Source organism: Hippocampus zosterae, chromosome 10, assembly GCF_025434085.1.
Source record: "Hippocampus zosterae strain Florida chromosome 10, ASM2543408v3, whole genome shotgun sequence".
In the NCBI taxonomy this organism is placed as follows: domain Eukaryota; kingdom Metazoa; phylum Chordata; class Actinopteri; order Syngnathiformes; family Syngnathidae; genus Hippocampus; species Hippocampus zosterae.
In genome coordinates, this window is record NC_067460.1 from 20505710 (window position 1) to 20527741 (window position 22032).

Sequence of the window (22032 nt, forward strand, 5' to 3'; positions counted from 1 at the left end):
GTATTTGGAAGGGGTGATAAGGCTATTTTTAACCGTAGACGCTTTATGCCAGAACTCTAAATTAAAAAAAAAAAAAGAAAAGTTTTCCTCAGGGTGAACAACATTTCTACTGAACATTGTTACTCGCTGCCTTGTGTTTGTCATTGTTTATATCTGCGTGCCCCCGTCCCGTCATGTTTTGTTTCTGTCCTTGGTTTTTGTTACTTTGCTTTTCAGGACCTTGTTTGTATATAACTGTATAATCTAACTGTAGTTTTTATTCCGGAGCACTCTTGTTAGTATTTTTTGTTAACTACATCTTGGTCAGTCCACCCTGCTCCTCCCCGACCCCCTGCTTTTTGAGGTCCGCTACTCTACCACCATGCGAAACGTGACATAAAGCATTAAAAACTTTCTGATATTTTACAATTTGAAACAGCAACTGAGACACTTTGAAATTTCTATCTCAGGCTTTCTTAATTTTAACATAGATATAAAAGTTGTTGGGCGGCCCGGTAGTCCAGTGGTTAGCACGTCAGCTTCACAGTGCAGAGGTACCGGGTTCGATTCCAGCTCCGGCCTCCCTGTGTGGAGTTTGCATGTTCTCCCCGGACTTGCGTGGGTTTTCTCCGGGTGCTCCGGTTTCCTCCCACATTCCAAAAACATGCGTGGCAGGCTGATTGAACACTCTAAATTGTCCCTAGGTGCGAGTGTGGATGGTTGTTCGTCTTTGTGTGCCCTGCGATTGGCTGGCAACCGATTCAGGGTGTCCCCCGCCTACTGCCCGAAGACAGCTGGGATAGGCTCCAGCACCCCCCGCGACCCTAGTGAGGATCAAGCGGCTCGGAAGATGAATGAATGAATGAATGAATAAAAGTTGTCCTTTGCTTTGACTCACTGCGAGTTCTAATATAGTAGTAAGATGATGATAATGACATGATGTCGGCTATTTGTTTTGAGAGCTTTATTTTGTTTTTGTCAACCATCACACTTGAACAAGCCCTTTGATAGCATCCGATGCCACTAGTACAGTACAAATATAGTAAAGTCTAGTAAAATATACTAGTAAAGTATGACTAGTAAAAAAACTTTTTTTTTTACTAGTAGTATACTAGTATTTAGTAAAAATACTAGTATTTTTACTAAATACTAGTAAAGTCAAAATATGACTGTATTTATAACATAGGCCTACATAAAGAAATGCACTTTATGGATGACTTAAGTGTAATTGGCTAAAAAAAAAATGAATCGATTTTTAAATATTAACAACATGTCGCGGAGGTCTTAAAGCCTAAAGTGGCTGATGCAGGAAAGCCACATTTTCCCAAGTGCATTTTTGGTCTATAAAGTGTTCATTTTACTGTAACATACTATCTAATCTCACCCTGCCTAGCTACAGTACATCTAATCATCAAAAGCAGTTGATGCGATTGTAGAGTTGACCTCAGTGGCGGAGGTCGCAAGTGACACCGATGTCCCGGTTGAGGTTCCATCACGTGGTTTGTCGTGGGGTCTCATCATCTCCTCGGTGTTGCGTTCAGGTTTGAGGAGGAGAATGTAGCACTTTGGCAAGAAGATGCAGCTGAGCAACCCAAAGCTGGACGCCAGGATGGCAAAAATCTGGACGGCCACCATGAACTTGCCTCGTGTGCTGAGGTAAGCTGGGACGAAGGAAATCCACACGATGAAGAAAACCAGCATGCCGAAAGTCACACACTTGGCCTCACTGGAACGCACCATTGGACATTTGCATGAAACCAAACTGTGATGAGTATTATGTTGCTTTACCGGAGAATTTACTGCTCCCCCCACCTGAAGTGATCTTCCAATTTCCGGGCCAGGAAAGCGAAAACGAAGGCCAGCAGAGCCAGTAGGATATCATAAGCAAAGATACAACAGATGAAGACCACAGAACCTTCATTGCACTCCAGAATGATCTTGATGTTCTGAGCTGAAGTGTTCTTCACGGGATAGGGCGGCAGGAGGATGAGCCACACGGTGCAAGCGAAAGCCTAATTGGGAAATTGTTGGGTGAAAATTGCAGAACAAAGCACTTGATGTCATGTGACTGCCACCACAAGATGTCACTGACGATTTATATTGTGGGCGACTGTCAGAGTGAAATGCTGTACGCTGTTTTACTGACTGTCAAAACTAACAAGCCAAATGCGATAGCAGAAATCAGTCAACCGTATCAAACGGTCTGCCCTTGGTGGAGGTCAGGACAAATCAATTAGCAGTTCGCTAGGACGATGTCAAGTCAACAGTATTTCTCGAGCACTTTCAAACAGCCACCGCTACATACAAAGTGCTGTACATGGAGCGATTTAACATGCACAATAAACAGTAAGACAAATCGGTAATAAAGGCGGTAGAAAGCACCAAGCAGTAAAATCAAGAACAAATCTAAGTCAGGCTGAGTCGAATGCGAGATTATTCAGAGATTTGAAACAAAAATAACTCTAAAATGAATGGGGAGCCAGTGAAGGGATAACAGAGTTATGTGCTCCCTCTTACGAGTACCAGTCAAGAGGCGAGCAGGGGCATTCTGGACCAGCTGAAGGCGCTTAATGGAGGACTGGCTGACTCCAAAGTAAAGGGCATTGCGGTAATCGAGCCGGGATGTGACAAAGGCATGAATTACTGTCTCAAAGTGTTCATGTGAGAGGAAAGGTTTTATTTTGGCCAGCTGTCTAAGGTGAAAGAAGCTGGATTTAACAACGGCACCAATTTACCGATCGAGTTTGAAATCACTGTCCAGTTTAAGGCCCAAGTTTGAGACCGTTGATTTCAGATAAGGAGACAGGGGGCCCAAGTCTACAGGATGGAATGTACAAGGGCCACTGGGACCAAACACTATCACCTCTGTCTTCTTTTCGTTGAATTTCAAGAAATTTTGTGCCATCCAGGTTTTGATTTCTTCCAGACAGGATAGGAGTGACCTTAATGAGAAGGTGTCTTTCTTGCTCAGTGGGACATAGATCTGGCAGTCATCTGCATAGCAGTGGAAGGGAATACCATGTTTCCTTAAGATGGAACCCAATGTGAGCAGATACAGAGGTAGCGTCTTTTCACCACTGTCTTGCCAAAACGCGGCCGAATCTCCGACGTGTTGTTGAATCAATAACAACGATCGACGATCATAAACCAACCGAGACGCTGTTAGGGAGGTAACAGGCATTGCGAAAAGTTAAAAAAAAAAAAAAATGGCAGGAGCATCTCCGAACACGCTGGCGCACAAGCGGCCATTTTGGGCACTTGGGATGTAGATGAGCGTATTGAACGCTCGAAGCCAAAATGGCAAATATCTGGATGATCACGATGAACAGAATTGAAACTCTGAGATAAACTGGAACAAAGGATACACTTTTGCTCTTTACCTGAATCAACGTGGCCACGGCAGCTATCGCCCTCTGGTGCGCAAATGTGAGGCTGTCAGGCTTGACGCGAGCAGCAACATCGTTGAGGTTTGTTGTGTTGGTTGCGATGACATCGGGGCCGCCACTGTTGGCTGCCGCTTCAGCTGCGGCTTTGGCAGCTTTGGAAGCAGCCTTCGCCTTGGCGCGGGCCGCTTTCATAGCCTGAGCTCTCAGCATCAGTAATGCCGCCTTGCCTGGGTAGAATGATAAAGACAATAGACTAAAGATAATCTATCACAGGCGGCCCGGTAGTCCAGTGGTTAGCACGTCGGCTTCACAGTGCAGAGGTACCGGGTTCGATTCCAGCTCCAGACTCCCTATGTGGAGTTTGCATGTTCTCCCCGGGCCTGCGTGGGTTTTCTCCGGGTGCTCCGGTTTCCTCCCACATTCCAAAAACATGCGTGGCAGGCTGATTGAACACTCTAAATTGTCCCTAGGTGTGAGTGTGAGTGCGAATGGTTGTTCGTTTCTGTGTGCCCTGCGATTGGCTGGCAACCGATTCAGGGTGTCCCCCGCCTACTGCCCGGAGACAGCAGGGATAGGCTCCAGCACCCCCCGCGACCCTAGTGAGGATCAAGCGGCTCGGAAGATGAATGAATGAATGAATGAATAATCTATCACACGGAAGACGGGACTGCCATTAGCTCGAACACTAAACACACACGCATTTTCTCCCGCCTTACCCATTAGGGAGGAAAGGCACAGTGCGAAGCCCAGAGCCAGAGCAACTTGGCTGGTCATGCAGCTCCAGTGTTGAGGCTCTCCCAAGAAGACGATGGAGCAGAGGAAGGTCACCATCAGCGAGAAAAGCAGCGAGAAGCTCAGGAGAGCGTCGTTGGCTTTCACCAGAGGAGTGCCGACGTGTAAGGCAAAGATCACCTACAAATCGCCGGCACTTTTATTGCAGCGCAGCAGTCACGGTAAGTTTTCTTAAGCGTATTCTCACCGCTACGGCGAAGGTGACAAGGGCTCCAAAGGTAGAGATGACGATGAGAGTGATCCCAAGAGGATCTCCAAAGGCCAGGAACTCGACGATCTTGGGCACGCAGGCGTCGTGAGCGTCATTGGACCAGTGATCGCCGCTGCACAGGATACACTCCCGGGCGTCTGTCAACAACAAAAGGCCACTGGATTCAAAGCGTCCATAATATTTGACACCGCATATGGCATCACTTTGTAAAATTCAATTGACTGAATGAGTTATCATCACTACCCATCTTTAAATTATTCTTAATAACGCGCCAATGAATGTGCGGATGAGTATTGGTCAGTAGTCTTTTTTTTTTTTTAATTTACTTCCCCCCTTGAAAGGAAAAAATCCATTTGAGTTTTACAGATTATAGATCACTTTTATGATGGAAAAAGTTTTGAGATTATTTATCTTGGTCTAATTTTTTTTCACAAAAAAATGGCATCTGAACAGGGATGTGTATGTAGTTTTATTTTTCCATATGCTGTACACGGCGTATTATATATTTTAGGAGAAAGGAGAAGTAGTATACACACTTGTCATGTTGCTAATCTCGCCATCGACACACGGAATGCAGTCAAAGCAGCAAACCGGCTCTCCCTGTCGGATCCCTTTCCTGGTACCAGGCATGCAGTTCTCACTGCACACTGACCGAGGCGGCTGAAGAGCACAGGTGCACTTACATAACTTTGAAATCATTTAAAAGCCGCCGTGGCTCATTTGAACATCCTTGCTACTGACCTCCGATGCTTCATTGTTCCAAACAATGGAATCATTCCGAATGGTCATCCTGTGCTCTGGAGCCACAGAACCATTGTAGTGGCCCACAGTCACATAAGCTATTTCCCCGTTGCTATCGACTCCCCAGTTGATGATGTCGTAAAAGCCCTCCACATCTCCATCAGTGAAGTAGACCTCCTCGTCTGTGTGTGGCACGTTGAAGCGCACATTCTTCAGGTAGTACATCAGCTATGAACAAAGTGTCAGAGCATAATCAAACACACAAGTGGGCATCTCTTACTAACATGGCGCAAGTCATGAGCAAAATACCCTTCGTTTATCGTACTTTTGAGTGATTTGACAAAACGCACAAAAGCAGGTACCTGCCATGGCTCAAACTCGGTGATGTCAGCACAGCCGATCCCAATGAACGGCCCCTGTCCCGCCTTGCAGTGCTCCAGATTGTGCAAAGCATGGGCAACGGCGTACACCGCCTTGTACACACTGCGGTAAGACAAATCATGATTGCCATAGATAAAAGTTACATTTGTCAGGAGACTGCATCATCAAGTCTTTAGTGCCATCTTAGCTGCGTGTGAAGTGACCTGTAGGTGATTCGTAGCTGGGAGACGTCAGAATATGTGTTGTTGAGCTGAGCCAGGGATTCACTGCCGGTACACAAACCGCCAAGAACAACCTCTACTGCCTTGGACATTGTCCCGTTGAATGCCTTGGCCCTCTCTTTGGCCGATCTTAGAGCTTTACCATAATCTAACGTGCAGTTGAACAACTGTAAGACAAACATCGAAATAATCAGCAAGTTTTTGTTTATTAGAGGTGGCAAAAGTACTCAAAATTTGTACTCAAGCCAAAGTACCAAATACTTTAAAAATGACTCTGGTAGTAAAAGTACGGATTCAGCTACTTTTCTGAAGTAAGAGTAAAAAAATATATACATATACAAACTCTGATATGTTCTTAATTCATTACCAGGTAATTGTGGACCAAGTCTGAAAAGACGTTTAAAAACGTCTTTGGGAGTGAATGAGTTAAGTACAAAAGTTAAAACACATTTTTGTCAGTTATTTGCAAAATAATGTTGTGGTTGGGAGGGGGGGTTCAGATTAGATGGACAAATGCCAAAAACATGTTGTTTTTTTTAGTCCCGTGCAAGACACAACACATTCATCAAGAATCTTGGACACATCAAAATATTCACTTAAATAAGGCCGCGGATAGGGAATAACTTGCTTCTCTGAATCTGCGGCACCATAATTGTTAATGCTGCCTGGGTTTGAGTTCCAGATTATGTCTCCAATTCTGATGCTCTACCGACTCAGCTACCAAGGCTCTTTTCATCACTGCAAACTATCACAGAACAAATGCGATGGATTTATGGAGGACGCTAAACTGCAGTGACTATTGGTAGAGTGTTGGTTACTATTGATTATCGATGGATTTAAGTGACTTTTTGGAAAGCAGATACTTAAAAATATGAATACTCAATTAATGAACCAATAGGTAAAAAAAAAATAAGTGCAGCAACAAAGTTAGTTGTTTCCCGCTATCTCTATCTCGAATTGATACTAAACTCAGTCACACTATTTCACCGACCTTCTCCCAAAATTCCTCGGTGAGAGGATCGGCATAAGGGTCCAGATCCAGTAAATGTCGCTTCAGACCAGGTATGTCGGCCCTTTTCACCCCAAAGCCAATGGTGCCGCCTAGCACAGAGCTCACCTGGACACAAATAGTTGAGCACACGTCAAAATAGGGTGAATAAAGGGGCTTGAAAAAAAAATGCGGTTCTTACTCCAGGTCGGTTGATGAGAGCCGACGTGACCCAGGCCTCGCTTGCGATCCAAGTGCGGTTGGTCACATTTTGCCGGATCAGCTCAAGCACCAGAGGACTGAGGTCTACGTCTGATGAAAAGACTACAATGATCTTGGCCGTGGACTCAATAATGGTTTGGACAATTCGCTCAATGTCTTCAGGGGAATTTACCTGAAATTTCCAGGGGAAAAAAAAATAAACAACCCCACGCAAAGTGAGACAAGTGATCACAAAACCAAATGTACGCTGATACGTACCTTTGGAAGAGTTTCAGAGAAGGCGATACAGACGCCGGCCTCTTCGACCTGCTCTTTGAAGTCTTTGATGCCATACTTGCCGTAGTCATCGTCTGCAGCCACAGTTCCAACCCAGGTCCAGCCGAAGTGCAGCACCAGCTGGGCCATGGCGGTTGACTGGTGTATGTCGTTGGGAATGGTCCTCAGGAAGGTTGGGAACTGGAACTTGCTGTTTAGGGCTGAGGAGGTTGAGGAGTAGCTGACCTAAAAAATGGTTGAATGTACGCAAGACTTTGTTCAACATTTGGTATTCCATTTTATTGCAAGATATTTATGATATACCTGTGGAAAATGGTAGAGTCCCAGGATCCTGGCAGTGGCGATGGACAAGTCAGAGCCTCCCGCCCCCACGAGAGCAGCCAGGGGAGCCCCCGTGCCACAGCGGTAATTGGGCACTGCCTCGTCTTGACCGGTCAAATAAGTGAGGGTGCCCTCCACGGCCTTGGAGATGGTGAAGCAGGAGTCATAGATGACGTAGCCCAGGTCGGTGTTGGGCAGCAGCTCTTCCATCTTGTTTATTTCATTGATGGCAAACAGCATGGTCTGGGTCCAGCGGAACGTGCGGTAATTCATTCTAGCGTGTGAAGGGAAGATGAAGTTTGCATCATATTTCAACAGGTTTGATAGAATTGCAGTGTTTTTTTTTTGTTTGACGTTTTGATCTGTCAAAGCTACTAGAATGAATTTGTGATGTGACACGCAGACAACCAAATCGACATTATCTTGCGCCTTTAATCAATTTAATTGGTTGTTCAGTCAGGCCAGCTCACTTAACACAAATGTTTATACAATAACTTTGCAGCTTTGAAATGGAGAATTGGATGCTGATTTGCCAAATGAGATTTTAGAAATATTTCATTTCATTTTTGTAGAGCTGCTATTCTAAAACCTTCCATTTGAGTCAACTTCACATAATTTCTGGCGACAGCTGCACTGCCCACTGAGGGCATATTAACAATCTTCAGAAGCATGTTAGGTAATTGGCTAATTGCCCCCCCGAGACGCTGCCCTGTTATTTCTCGGGGATAAGTGAAATGCTTGAATCAATTTCAATATTTCAGTTTGAGCAATGATAAGAATAAAAGAATTCGACCTGGGCAAAAAAAAAAAAAATCACCAAACCCATTGCACAATTTATTAAAATACAGTGAACTGTCATGAAAACACACAAAAACTCGACTCACCCTTCACAGCCCGAGGATACAGGCAGTCGTGAAGTGTTGCCAGCGCTAGAGGCAACGCTCATGTGGACAGGAAACATCCCGCCGATGATGACCTTCTTCTTCTCCACATCCTTGTAGCCATTCAGGTTGAACTTGGCCTTCATCTTGCACGTGACCTCTGTGGAGGCAAAGTCGTCAAAGTGGAAAAAGACACTTAATCCCAACAAAAGGCGGTAGGGTTCCATGCTAAGGCGATGTAAAACGAGTCAGAAGAGCTCTGCTGTGGGTAAGGACTTTGAAGGATGCCGCCAGGTGCATCAGGTGTTTCCTGCGTCCTCATGGGAGAGGTGACGGTGGTAGCTGGAGAGTCGATTCAACTGGTAGAGAGAGGTAAAATGATACAGTGTATAGTAGTAACACTCAAGAAAATTGGTCACATTTTTTTCAGACATTTTTTTCCATATTATTTTTGTCGTCAAAATGTGAAAAAAAAAGTACAAACAATATCTGCAAATATGTGAATCCATAGGAGCCTAACTGCGAATGTGCAGAGGTCAACTAGTTTTAAGTTGTAATATCACCAATCACCAGCCGATGGTGCCAACAAGCTTACTGCGCTAAACTGCGTGCGTAGGCCACATTTTTTTTTTGTGGATTTAGAATGATAACCAGGACAAAAATAGTATTACAAATTTTCAAGTGAGTTGATTTTTGTGAAAGAAAAAAATATTACAAAAGGAGTTATTGCAATTGTTTTAATATTGGCTTTTTGTAAGCAGTTTTGTGGTGCCCTTGAATGCTAATTTTATGCAAGAGCTCTTTGCACTGGGGGCTAAAAAAAAATATCGTATGTGATTACTTTATTGTTGGGTTAGAATAGTGGCTCTTTTAAACATGCAATGAAAAATATACAGTAGAATTTAAAAATAATTTTCGTCACTCAAGCAGCGAGAAACACATCAGTCTACACTCAAGTGTGCCGCACATAAGGCTGCATATCAGAAGTTATTAGTCCAGAAATGGTAACGTAGTCGCTACACAACATCAGTGTCAAGATACTGTTCCAAAATCAGCCTGAGTCCCCCGAGTTTAATTGCGTGTTGGAGTGGCTGACACAACTTGTCTGCGCTTGTTGCTCAGTCAGCAGGGGAAAAGACACACCTGTTTGTTGACGCTCCCACCCCCCCAAAACCACATACACCAACACCATCACCACGACACACACAAACACTTACCTTGGGTAATACAGACCTCAACTTATTGACATTATTGGAAACAACACCAATTTTTTTCCCTAATTTATAATTAATGATTACCTTGAAATTCCTCCCTCATTCCAAAATCACATTAGGTTGACTGACAACAAACTTTGATGAAATCTTAAATTGGATGGACATTTTCGTGAATTTCAGTTAACTTTGTGTTTGCAACATTCTTGTGTCACTTCCAGCTAAAAGATCCAAAATTACGCCAGTCTATATACATTGTTATGTGGTGCCATGTAAATGCAGGGACAGGCGAGAGGGCTGAGATGAGGTTTTGACATGGAGATCTTTATTAAAGCTCAGTTTTTGTATAAAGTTCATTAAGGTTGTAACTGCATGCAGTGGCTTGATTTGGGGCACATTACTAAGAAAGAATGAGCGAGATGACATAAAAATATAACCCTCAGCCATACAATTGCATAACTTAATCAGGTGGATATTGCAATTTAATCCAACTACAAAATTGTGTTTACAGTAATATGTCAAGACACTTTTTTTTTCTCTCCCCATGGACGCATATGACAAAAAATATATTTACATTAAAAGGCAGATGCGAGATTGGGGGAGGGGGGTGGCGAACCATTTGCTTTAGGATAACATTGCCATGAAAAGTAGAGGCACAAACAAAATGTTTTTGTTAGTCAAACATGAGCCATGTATGACATTCACATGGCAAGATTTAAGTACGGTTGTCAATTTAGAATCGAAAAACATTGAAAGTTCAAGATGGAGCAGGAAACGCACAACACAGTGAAGCATTGAATATGGCCGCACCTCCCAATGGCTGGGTTCTGTTGACAAAGCTCAACGGCTTTACTTTCAAAAAAAAGGAACAAACGTGCAGAGACACACTTTTGTCCGATACAAGAGCAGCAACAAAAGACAACCACAGTTTACAGCTGATTATGCATTAGTTCTGGAATTATTGTCAAAAAAGTATACGTGTCACATTATAATGAGAAAGTGTTAGACTATATTTTAGAAATATCAGGGTCCAGAACTGGTCACATTACAGAGAAACAAAACAAATCCAAAAACAGGCACATAAAAAGTTAACCCACGAGTTTGGCTTCCTGCACAGCTCCCCCCACAAGACGTGATAATCAGGATAAGAATCGTCCGTTATGACCACACGGGGGCGCCAATGACAACAGCATCGACTTTTGGCAAAAAGAATCGCTTACAAAACGGTCGATTGGTCAGACAACGCCTTGTCTATTCATCTCCGCTTCAGACAACCCCAGCCCCCCACCCCCCAGTCCTCATAGCACAGTATACAGGTAGACGGTGAAAATATGAAAATATGTGGAAGAACATATTCAGATCCATTAAAGTTACACACAACACTGACCAATAAGGGCGGGGTGAGTAGATGACCACTCTTTCTGCGCTTTTCACACGCGTCTTAATTCATTCAGTAATCTGATTTCAAACCGCATTGCACCGCAAACCCACAGTATTTGTCACTCCATTGTGATGGTTGACTGACAACAGAGGGTAACCGCTACCTTTTAAAACCAATTTTTGAATGTGGAGGGAGGGGGGGGGGGGGGGGGGGACAAACAAACAAAAAACGGATCCCAAAGAATCCAAACAAAGAATGGATCCCCACCGCCAAAATAATTAAGACAAGGGCATAAGGGGCGGCGATCAAAGTATGGTCTGTAATCCATGGGAATGTTGATGAGAAAGGGGGACAAGGGGTGCACGAAGGAGATGAGAGTTTAGAACGAGTTCACCAGCCTTCTCTGATAACTTGAATACTGTGTGTGTGTGTGCGTGTGTGTGTGTGTGTGTGTGTGTGTGTGTCCTATCACTGCCATGATGCATCTATTTATTTATTCCCACTCTGTGGTGCCAGGTGGCTTGGAGGTCAAGTCGTACATGACTCTGGAGATGCCTGGGATCTTTCTGATCTCATTGACCATCTTGAGCACCACCTGGGGGAAACAGATGTTGATGTGACACCGGATATGCATTGCAAATAGCCTGCAACAATAACATTATGGTTTAAAAAAAACAACTAAAGACAATGCTGAATAAACCCCAATAGTAGTTGTCATTGCCAAAGATGAGAGACAATATGCCTATGAAGATTGTTGAATGCTGTTTCTATGTGTTGCGGATCCATGCATATTATAAAATATTAAACTCAAAACTATTACAATCTACTCTAACAATTTTGCTAGTAATTACTGCCCGTTTGGAAACCTGAACCTTGTCATACCTCCTCTGGGATTTGGTTCCCGGGCGTGGCAGCGATGCCGGTCATGAAGTCGCTGGTGATAAACGTGCGGACCACGACAGACCGTCGGCAAGATGGCTGCTTTTGCAATGGGTCGCGGTCAAAGTGCAGGGGCGTCAGGATGACTGGCATCTGGCTGATCTTTCCAGAGTATCCTGACAGGAGAAGGCAAAGCTTCTTCAAAAATTCAATTTTTTTAAAATCTATATCGAGGAACATGAAATACTTATATCGTGATGTACTTTTTAGTCATATCGCCCAGCCCAATGTTACATTTGTATACGATACATCCATGGAATAACAGGCCAACATTTTTTTCAGGTTACTTGTTTGCTTGTGTAGCCGTGAGAGATTCCCCTTGTGAATGCAAATATGTAGCAAGTCAAGCTATGTGACTCGCCGAAGGCAAACTTGTGCGAATCCCCACGCATTCTTCAGGTAGGTACTGAACAAGCTGTACACGTACTTTCAATAGAATTCTAAAGGGATGGGTGATTATGGTAAAAAAAAAACACCCTGGTTATTTTTGATTGATTTGGAAAATGGATGGTTATTGCAATCATCAGATTGGGCATCTTTCAATATTCCGTCCCCCACACCCCCTCCCCTACGTTCAAACTTCTATTCAAACCAAAGACACTCACCAGACTCTCTGAGGATAGAATGAGCGACAAAGTCAGCCTGTCTGAGGGTTCCTAGGACGCCCGTGGTCAGGAAAGTTGGAGTGATGTCTATTGGTGGCTCCTTCACGTGAGGCCCAAATACATAGACAACTCTGAAAGGGGGAGGGAGTCATAAAAACCATGGTGGAGGTATGACTGCGCCACTTGTCACAGAATGCAATCAAATAAGAACTTTAGACAGTAGCATAGTGTGTTACCTATTAATGCTATGGCACATGCGAGGGATGAGTCTGGCCAGGAACATCAGAGATTCCCAATGAGGTGATTCTTTGCTTGTGATGCCACACACATAACTGTAAGAGCGGCAATCTCCCTGGATGAGAACATCTCTTATTTAGTGTGTAAACAGAAATAAATACAACTAAAACGTTCACGGGGGGAACACCTGTAGACATGTGTACACGGAAAAAAGGACGGATACGTTGAACTTTACAATGTTTGTCTACTGTCTCCACCACAGTTATAAGGTTAAGACTAAAATAAAAACATGAGTGAGAAAACAGGAAATAAAAAGGAAAACAAGCCCCAAAAAAAGTGGCAGCCGAGGGAATGGTTCTTTCAGCAATGCAAAAAGGCACTTTTGAGGGCAGGATAATACGTTTTTGACCACATTTTAATACTCGAGCACAATTTCCACTCCTTCGGATATACAAAATGTGAACCACACCTCTCCAAGTCTTCCAGATGGAAGGAGGGGACCAAATACATAAACATTAGAGGAACTGTGTGTGTGCCAACTGGTTAGCCACAAAAGGATAAACAAAAAGAGGCGATGAGCAAAACCAAACTTAACCAAAAAGCACCTGGATGTGACCAAACAAATGACAAACCGATCACCTGGACGCCAACAGTTTTGATGGGCAGCAGGAAGGCATTAAGTGAATGAAGGCTGGTGATCTGCATGAGCTTCTCTTCCTCCTCGTCTGATATGCACGACTTGACTCTCTGCAGCAAGGCATGTGGCTGGAGATGAGAGAGAGAGAGACCATCCCTGAAAACCACCATTTCTTAACTGTTAAGACGGGGGGCATGCCATGTTTGATTTTTAAAATGGCAAATATTTTGTGGTCTTGTCATTCTATTGCTGTTCGGTTAGAGAAGGACAATCGATTGGAGCAAAACACTGACCTTTTTGACGCTAGCAGAAAAGTCTGTGACAATTTTAAGGATGTTGTTGGTTTCGGCAAAGTCTTTACAGATGTACGGCTCCTCTGCACAAATAACTCTGATGGACAGGCCAGGACCTATATGAGGTGAAGAGAATGAGACCGCCATGCAAACAAACCAGAAAAGCTGACATAGAGTATCAGTCAATCATTTTATGACTCGTTTGTTCATGTTAATCTCTTGTACAGGGTTAAGCGGTTCGTGCTCATGTGGTGGGGGTGTAACCGGAATTTGTATGCAATTAATTAACCTACGGTAACAGAGTAGTTTCGTCATAATTACTGTAAATATTTGCGTGAAAGGCACCAGAGGCCATGAATATGAATCTAATGTGAAAAAAATGAAAGTAATGCGGTTCAAGTGTGTCATTGCATAACGTTCTTTCAAAACGATGTCTAGGACTGCTCTCCTGTAAGGCCCTGTAAACATATTTGCAAAATCAGTCAAATCAAATGTGTGTGTGTGTGTGTGTGTGTGTGTGTGTGTGTGTGTGTGTTTGTGTACTTACCAGGGAAAGGGTGTCGCGAGACTATCTCCTCTGGCAGGCCTAATTCTCTCCCGAGCGCTCGAACCTCATCTTTATGGAAATCTTTCAATGGTTCGATAACTTTTCCCTGGAGCATCACAAACCAGTACAATCAGCATTTTAGCAAAAACAAACACGCTTAGGTTTGCAGGGTCAACAGAAAGCTCCGTAGTAATGACTCGTGCATCACATTAGCCCTCATAAATAACTGTCGAGATACTCAATATATGCACGCTTTTATTTACATTTGGATCATTGATACACAATTTCTGCCTCTGAAGTACCTCATCTCTGAGTTTGCGGATGAGCTCGGTGTCATTGTGGTGTGTTTTGATGACCTCTGCCTTGCCACTGGCAATATGAGACGCGCTTTCAATTAGATCGGGTCTCAGGGTACCCTGAGCTAAGAGAACCTCGTCTGGTTTGAGATCCATCTCTCCTATCACCTCATTTGCCACCTGCAAAAACGACACAATCCGCAAAGCGTCAGACGTCTCAACCAAAGAACAAGTAAAAGCAAGAAGTCCAAAACAAACCGCCATACACATTGACGGCATCAAGATGAAAGTGAATGTAAAAGAGATTGACTTGGTGAGGTGAACCGACCTTGACAAACGTATCCCCAATTATTTTCCTTTTCTCTTCGGGGTTGGTGGTCATATTCAAGGTCTTACTGATCCGTTTCCGAGGAGTCCTGTCCTCCTCTGAGATGGGAAGTGTTGTTGTCCCATTGTAGAATGTGTGTGAGGCATTCACCACTGAATATTACATTTCGGCAGAGTGAAAGGTGGAAAACCCCAAAATAGGATTTGATTATACAAAAGACCACACAGTATTTGACATATGAGACGAAATAACAAACATATTCCATCAGTCAGACCACACCCACCTTTAAGTTTAATGCCTAATTTGGTGAGGGCCTCCTCGACGCTCTGGCTCTCTCTCTTCCTCATGAAGCCATTGTCAATGTGAACCGCAATCACCTGGTCCTGGTTCAGAGCTTTGTTGAGGAGGGCCGTGCACACAGTTGAGTCGACGCCACCGCTCAACAGCACCTGCAGCAGTCATTGTAGACCAGGTCACTACTGTGAAGAAGTCACTCCAACATCAAACAGTGTATCCTGCATGCACGCACGCACGCACGCGCACAAAACGTCAAAAGAAGCAAAGCTTGAAAGGCACTTTGCTCCTTCGCCTGTTGTATTTGGACTGAAATTGCAAAATAATAAATAAAAAGATGAGTCATGACTCAATGTGGCCTAACAATCAATGAATGTAATATTACATTTATGAAGCTGACAGCATCTTTGATGACATACTTGTCTGAATAGTGAGGCTAGTCTTTAAATATAACGTTATGAGCCACTCTCATCACCTTCACATTCCGCTGAGATGAAGGCTAGTTTATAAAGGCACTTAGGAAGTCGACAGGCACTTTTCAGACAGAACGGTTACATTTGAGTGTTTAATTGCCTCGACTGATGCGATCAATACTTCCTCAGTAGTGACCTTGCACATACACACGCCCATGCGTAAACACGCACCTTCGCAGCGACTGGATGGATTTTTCTATTTTTCTCTCTCTTTTTTTTTGACCCATTCTGAACAGAAAATCGCATTGCAAAATATGACTTATTACAATGTTACTACCCTTACCAACACTTTCGACTTGCCAACTTTTTCTATGATGTCATTGATGCAGGCCTGCTGGCGGTTCTGGACCGTAAAATTACTCGTGCATCCTGCAATCTCAAAGAGGAAGTTGCGAAGCATATCCATGCCACGCTCTGTCAAGTCGACCTCCGGGTGAAACTGAGTTCCGTAGAGCTTCTTCTGCTCATTGGCAATACCTGGCACACCAAACAGATGCAGAGGCTGAGCAAAAAAACCCTTATCAAATAACGCATTTCACAAAGCACTACAATGTAATATTCGCCCCTTTCTTGACTGTAACATTGTCAGTTTGTTATTTGAAACAAGGAGCATTTGTGAAAATTTGATCAAATGTCGATGAAGTATGTATTCAACACTCACCAGCAATGATGTTTCCTGATTGGGCCACCACTTTAAAGCCATCAGCCACTTTATCCACACTGTCTCCATGGGTCAGCAGAACCACCTCCTCCTTCTGAAGGCCTCTGGTTAGACAAACACAAAGAGCTACAGACCGTCAACTTTGAATGAAAAGTATCATTCGAAAGGCATTTTCACACCGTACTTTGCACAGCGCTCCGAAGATCAACTCATTCATGGTGTATGTGTTGCCGCGGGTATGACGCCACCAACTACTACCGCTATGACTGTGAGGGAATTCATTTTGTCACGTTAAATTAAAAGGTGCAGAATGCCAAAGTGGCGCTTAAATCTTCCTTCCCGCTCTTGTATTTGGCACTTGAAAGAAAACATTTGGACACGAACCTCCTGCACTACCCTATCAGCAACTGGTTTGTGAAAGATGATAACAAAAAGTGTAAGAAAGACTACCTGAAGAGTGAGCAGGTGTTGTCCATTCCAACACTGAACACCCCGTCTTCTCTTACACACTTTTTGTGAACTGTCCCACCAAAAACTTTGTTCATCATCTAGAAATGAAACAGAAGAAAATTTTTTTAAAATTTTCATTTATTGCGACAATAGAATGCAGGATAGAGAAATACACTTGAAAACAGATGCTTTAGACCTACAAGCTCCCTGGGAAAGAGGCCTAACGATGCTTTTATCTCCCTCAGTTAGTCTCAATGTGCCCTTGACCCAAGATGAAATCACAGCTGGCCCAAGAGAGCAGAACAGCAGCCAGGAAATCATGGTGACGCGGAAGCTACTCAGATCCTCCAAGTGATAATTCCTTGGATGAATAAATGCCTTCAGACAGTGATTCTCGGTGTGGTAGGCATACAACTACTGGTATGCAGATTCCCTCTAGTGGTATGTGAAAGAATCGCCGCCTGAGTCCAGTTCAGTTGTATTTAACTTCAAGTTCAATACATTTGCATTTAACCTTTAAGAAATTATATCATTCATCCACACATTTTCGTGTATTTTCTAAATTTAAGCATGGCATTAAATAAAGTGTGTCATGTTGGTCATGATGGTGATACCTGGAGACTTAAGTACTTTTTAAGTGGTATTTGGTGTATAAAGCTTTACGAACTGCTCTCTAATTGGAAAAGAGGATCACAAATCATGTAATAGCCTTTCAAAAAAAGACTTGTACAGCATGTACCTGCATTCCATAGCAAATCCCCAGGATAGGCTTTCCTATGGTGAATATAGCAGGGTCAAACCATGGTGCATCCTCTGCATACACAGAAGCAGGGCCCCCTGAAATTATGATTGCCCTAGAAAAAAAAAAGATCATTAGTACACAAAAGACTAGCAGAGCAACAGAATTACAGGGGAACCCTAAAAGCAATTTATTGTGACTTTTAAAAATATATATATTCCAAAAGATGAACCAGACTCAACAAGGGAGGAAAAACGAGAAGTATACACACACTGAAGGTTGTTTGAAATAAGCAGACCTGCATTGAAATGAGTAAGATGTGCTATTAAATTAAAAACAGTTCAGAATATTTTATTGTTTTTGTGGTTAACTTATTTTGCCCTGTGGTTGAATTCTATTCAAAAAATTGTCTCAAGAATAAAGATTGTAATAAAGGCAAATGTTTGACCATATAAGAGATTAGTCATAGTCATGATTCTACGAGGAAATTCTCAATCTTGTATGTTCCACTTCCACTATACAATCAAAAAACCAACACATCACAGTGAATGATACTGTCGATAGAGACAGACAGATGCAATCCTTGATGGAAAAGTAAGTGAAATGCTTTATCTATTCACCTGTAACCTTGTTCCCTAATAGCAAAGGCCGGTGTCTCTAATGGGAGGATGTCTGAGCGCACACACAGCTCTCGCACACGTCTGTCAATGACCTTGCCATACTGGGCGCCAGCATCCAGGATGGCCACGGCTCCCTCACATGACCCATTCTGCTCCACGGTGCCAATCTGCAGCCAAGAGTCACAGTCAAAGTCACATTTGTCCATGAAAGAGAAGTCTTAATTATTGGTAAGTCACTTCTTGACTCAACTGAGATCCGTTTCTACTTTCTACTCTAACCAGAGTAATTTGACCTGCCGTAGTTCAGCTTGTCCTTATAAATGGCATGTGACTGACCAAGTCTCAATAAATGCACTGAAGGCATTCTGCTTATTAGGAGAATCACATGCTACACGTATGAGTGAGAGGATGTCACAAATTTATGTTGGAACTTTGGGAATTATGCATTAATTGAGAGTGGGAATAAATCGTTTGAATTTTTGGTCAAAATAATTCAGTCAAGATGGTAAAGATCTCTCATCACAATGTCTAACTGTGTTTTACTGCTACTTTTCTATCATTCAGCTAAAGATACCAGTCACCAAATAAATTCCGCACAAATTAAACTATCCGTAAAACGTGTACTGCTCCTAATATTTACTCAAAATGGCGGCCGTGTGTGGGGTAATTAAGAAAAAAAAGCTCGACACAAATGTCAATACCGGTACTATGACGATAACTGATGTATTAACGGTGTATCCCGGGGAGGGACCACTTCTAATATGGGTCTCCAGCCGGCAATGTTTGGGAAACACAGATAACAAACGATCAGATGCGAGGAACGATTCGCAGTATCCATATAAAATACGCACGTGTGGTTGTATAAATAACATACTAACTAAATATTCGATGATGAAAAAAATGACGAGCGATAACAGTAAAGTAACATGAACTCACGTGGTTCATACTACGCTCGGTTCGCTCACATCAGTTAAGTGCCCCTCCAAACACCATCGTCAATAACGTTACGGGGTGGCTAACTTAGACAGGGATACTCAGATTATTATTAATACTAATATTACGGCAATTAAGGAGTATTTACATCTATCAAGTCCGCAAATGATGTTAGCAAACTGTCAAGACCCGACGCTATTATTGCTCCAAGTTTGTGACGGCGAGTGCTCGAAAGAACTAAATTAGCAAGCCAAACGTTTAATGTCACTCCAAACTATCAAAGAAGAGAAGCAATGCCTTTTCATGATCTACCGATGGCAAAAGTACAATTGTATCAATTTAGCTGGTGACCCTGACAAACTGTGCCAGTGTCGAATCCTAGTGGACGGTCAAAATAAACAGGAATGAGCATTTAGCATGTTAGCACGTACTGGAAGAAGCTCAGCTAAGTTAGCGGAGCTATGCTAAACCCACGCGGTGACTTCAAATTGTGATGGTCCAGCGTTACAGCAAACTAAGCGTTATTAGTGGTCAGCGTTATCAAAGATAAGACGCGTGTTCAACCTCGGTTAATAGACGACCTTCGGCTTTAGCGACATGTTCATGTAAAGCGGCAACAGGCACCGGGCGCCGTGTACAATCCTAATGTTAACAAACATGTTCTCCCAACTTTCCACGCAAATCAATACAGGCCGTAATTAAAAGCGAAGGGGGTGAAACCACAACGCAAGAGCGAGTAATGTCACAGCGGCTGCTGCTGCTTTTCCTGCTGCTACCGGCTCCACCGACCTTGCTGTCTCCGTTGCACATAGCCATGGAGGGGACTGTTGTGTGGTGGAATGAGCGCTCCACTCTCGCCTTGCTGTCCTCAGTGTGTGGGAGGGAGGGGGGGCGAGAGACAGACAAGAGGCACTGAGAGAGAGAGAGAGAGAGAGAGAGAGAGAGAGAGAGAGAGAGGGGGGGGCAAAACAAAAAATAACACAAATACACTGGCTTCTACCTGTAAATTGGAGCGTTAGCATCTCCCCTTCTCTATTCTACTGAGGATTCATTTAATTGTGGCCAAAATGAACGTTTTTGTGTGCTTCTGTGCGTGTGTTAATGTGTTTAAGAATTTATTAGATAAGAATGAGTTTAAGGCTTATCTATGAGTTGTTCTACTTGTGATTCGTCTGATAGCATAATGTCAATAGGCATAATTTTATGTCATCAGTAGCACACAGTTATCAACTCGTGCATAGTGTACAGGCCTGGCTCTGGAGATGGGGCTTGTTGGTGGCTGGGCCTGCACCCATGTGGCCTGGCTGGGCTCACCCCGAAAGGACAATGTGGATGCCCCTTCCCATAGGCTCACCACTTGTGAGAGGGGTCAAGGGGTCAGGTGAAGTGTGGCTGGCTGGGCCTTGGTGGTCCGATTCCTCGGCCACAGCAACTGCCTCCAGGGTCAGCACGGGGAAGGACCCTGATGTGTGGGGTCAAGAAGTTTCAACTAGATATAAGGTCATCGTCAAGGTCATCTTTACAATCGGACTCACTTGGAACCACAGCTTTGATACCAGTCCTCTTCAAAGGAGTTGGAGCAGGGTGTGCTTTGAATTCCAGTTTACTCGGAAGTTGCTGACCAACCTTTCGGTATCCACGGTTACCTTGTCTTAGACAACCACACTGTAATTGTAGTAGTCAGTTGCCATATGCTCTCAGTTAAATCAGATGTCCGGCAGAGTGAAATTGGAATTTCACAGGGAAGATGTAAATTTGAGCACATGAGTGACATTCAGTTGTCGAGTCTAACTGAATAACAGCGTTAAAATTGTGTGAACAATGACAACACAGTTTTTGGGCTGAGGTTGGAGCAGCGGAGGGGCATTTCTGATGGACACTTGTCAAATAAACTACAATACATTCTTATTTATTGATAACACCGAACCACAGAAGTGTGAGGCAGATGTGCGGACCAATACGTCAACAATCTGCCCATTCTGTTTCCCCAAATTTCAATAATGCAAAGTACAATAAATGTAACAATGTAACAGTGGGCATGAGAAAACACACCACTATCCCTAAAAATGTAGCACCGCCTAAGTAAAAGGCAAAACTGACAAAGACACATGGATATGGTCAAGCCTGTTCTCATCACATGCTGATTTTCAAATACGCCTGCGACTCGTCACATGCCATCTGTAGTGATAAGCAGCATCACATGCACTCAAAGCAACCACAAGGCAGAGCATGCTGCCTGTCATTACCTTCGACTTGAAAAGTGTGATGGCTGTATTGTGTGCTTTGTGAAAAGGCCTTTCGATCGCAGACACGTTTCGCAGAGAACGCTTCGGCGAAGAGATCAACCCGTGGTGGTTTTATACTGGACAGAGACAAGACTCTAAGAGTTGTGAAAGAATATAAGCAGTCACAAATTCCCCTGATGTGACTCGCAATTTCTTAGGATCTACAATTTGTGTCTTTTTTGCAAGGTCATATTTTTGTTGTTGTGAGGAGAACATAGATCACACTTTTATGTGGTTCAAAAATTAAAATTAAAATGTTGTTTTTGTATAAATAGTGGCAATCTAACCTTCGGCCCACATTGTATCTCTTTCTTCAACTATGCAGCAATTATGTTATTTTCCTCAAAGATTCAATGTCAAGGAAGTTCCCGGAGAAAAACCCATGCAAGCCGGGGAGGAACTTGTGTGGAGTTTTGTTCTTCCCTTCCCAACATTTGAACACTAGAACTCAGAACTGTTCGGCACGTGTCCTAACTATGAGGGCCCCGCGTGGCCCGATCAAAAGTATTGAAGCGGTCAAATTGGTATTTTAACTGTTGATTCATGTTCTTATCTAATGCAGCAAAAGTGTTGCAATGATTCACTCGTTGGTCAGAATAAATACGTTTATTTAAGAGATGCTCAACCAGCTGCCTTGAGCCAACGTTCAATGCTTTTAAATGCCCCTTTGCTCTTTCGCCAAACTTTGATGACATCACAACCAC

General features: G+C 43.3%; 2 protein-coding genes across 3 annotated transcripts; both read right to left on the reverse strand.

The window, feature by feature from the left end:
- Positions 1–1145: 1145 nt before the first annotated feature.
- Positions 1146–8821, reverse strand: LOC127608861 (vomeronasal type-2 receptor 1). Its single transcript, XM_052078288.1, has 14 exons — positions 8403–8821; positions 7501–7792; positions 7180–7422; positions 6902–7093; positions 6703–6828; positions 5694–5878; positions 5472–5592; positions 5110–5337; positions 4905–5028; positions 4345–4505; positions 4082–4277; positions 3360–3592; positions 1792–1991; positions 1146–1705 (listed from the first exon to the last, which is right to left on the reverse strand). The coding sequence occupies exons 1-14, from the start codon at positions 8624–8626 to the stop codon at positions 1384–1386; spliced, it is 2847 nt and encodes a 948-aa protein (XP_051934248.1). The 5' UTR covers positions 8627–8821; the 3' UTR covers positions 1146–1383.
- A 1092-nt stretch (positions 8822–9913) lies between these two features.
- On the reverse strand, positions 9914–19948 carry gmps (guanine monophosphate synthase). 2 transcript variants are annotated; one of them, XM_052078251.1, is made up of 17 exons: positions 19833–19948; positions 18111–18277; positions 17491–17605; positions 16752–16849; positions 16302–16405; positions 15924–16117; positions 15157–15322; positions 14874–15025; positions 14552–14725; positions 14250–14355; positions 13703–13818; positions 13412–13537; positions 12772–12887; positions 12536–12666; positions 11874–12046; positions 11443–11586; positions 9914–11410 (listed from the first exon to the last, which is right to left on the reverse strand). In XM_052078251.1, the coding sequence occupies exons 1-16, from the start codon at positions 19857–19859 to the stop codon at positions 11485–11487; spliced, it is 2067 nt and encodes a 688-aa protein (XP_051934211.1). In that variant the 5' UTR covers positions 19860–19948; the 3' UTR covers positions 9914–11410; positions 11443–11484. The 2 variants fall into 2 exon arrangements, with proteins under 2 accessions (XP_051934211.1, XP_051934213.1); XM_052078253.1 differs by lacking the exon at positions 19833–19948 and adding an exon at positions 19047–19791.
- Between the last annotated feature and the right edge of the window lie 2084 nt (positions 19949–22032).

Bases quoted from the DNA above. Each gene is read 5' to 3' on its own strand.
- gmps (XM_052078251.1), bottom strand. From the start codon at position 19,859: ATGGCTATGTGCAACGGAGACAGCAAG. The intron at 16,406-16,751 runs GTAGTCTTTCTT...TTGTCTAACCAG, and splicing joins AACACCTGCTCACTCTTCAG to AGGCCTTCAGAAGGAGGAGG. The intron at 12,888-13,411 runs GTGATCGGTTTG...GTTCTCATCCAG, and splicing joins TCAAAACTGTTGGCGTCCAG to GGAGATTGCCGCTCTTACAG.
- LOC127608861 (XM_052078288.1), bottom strand. From the start codon at position 8,626: ATGGAACCCTACCGCCTTTTGTTGGGATTAAGTGTCTTTTTCCACTTT. The intron at 5,879-6,702 runs GTCGGTGAAATA...TTTGTCTTACAG, and splicing joins CCGAGGAATTTTGGGAGAAG to TTGTTCAACTGCACGTTAGA. The intron at 3,593-4,081 runs GTAAGGCGGGAG...CATTCTACCCAG, and splicing joins GTGCCTTTCCTCCCTAATGG to GCAAGGCGGCATTACTGATG.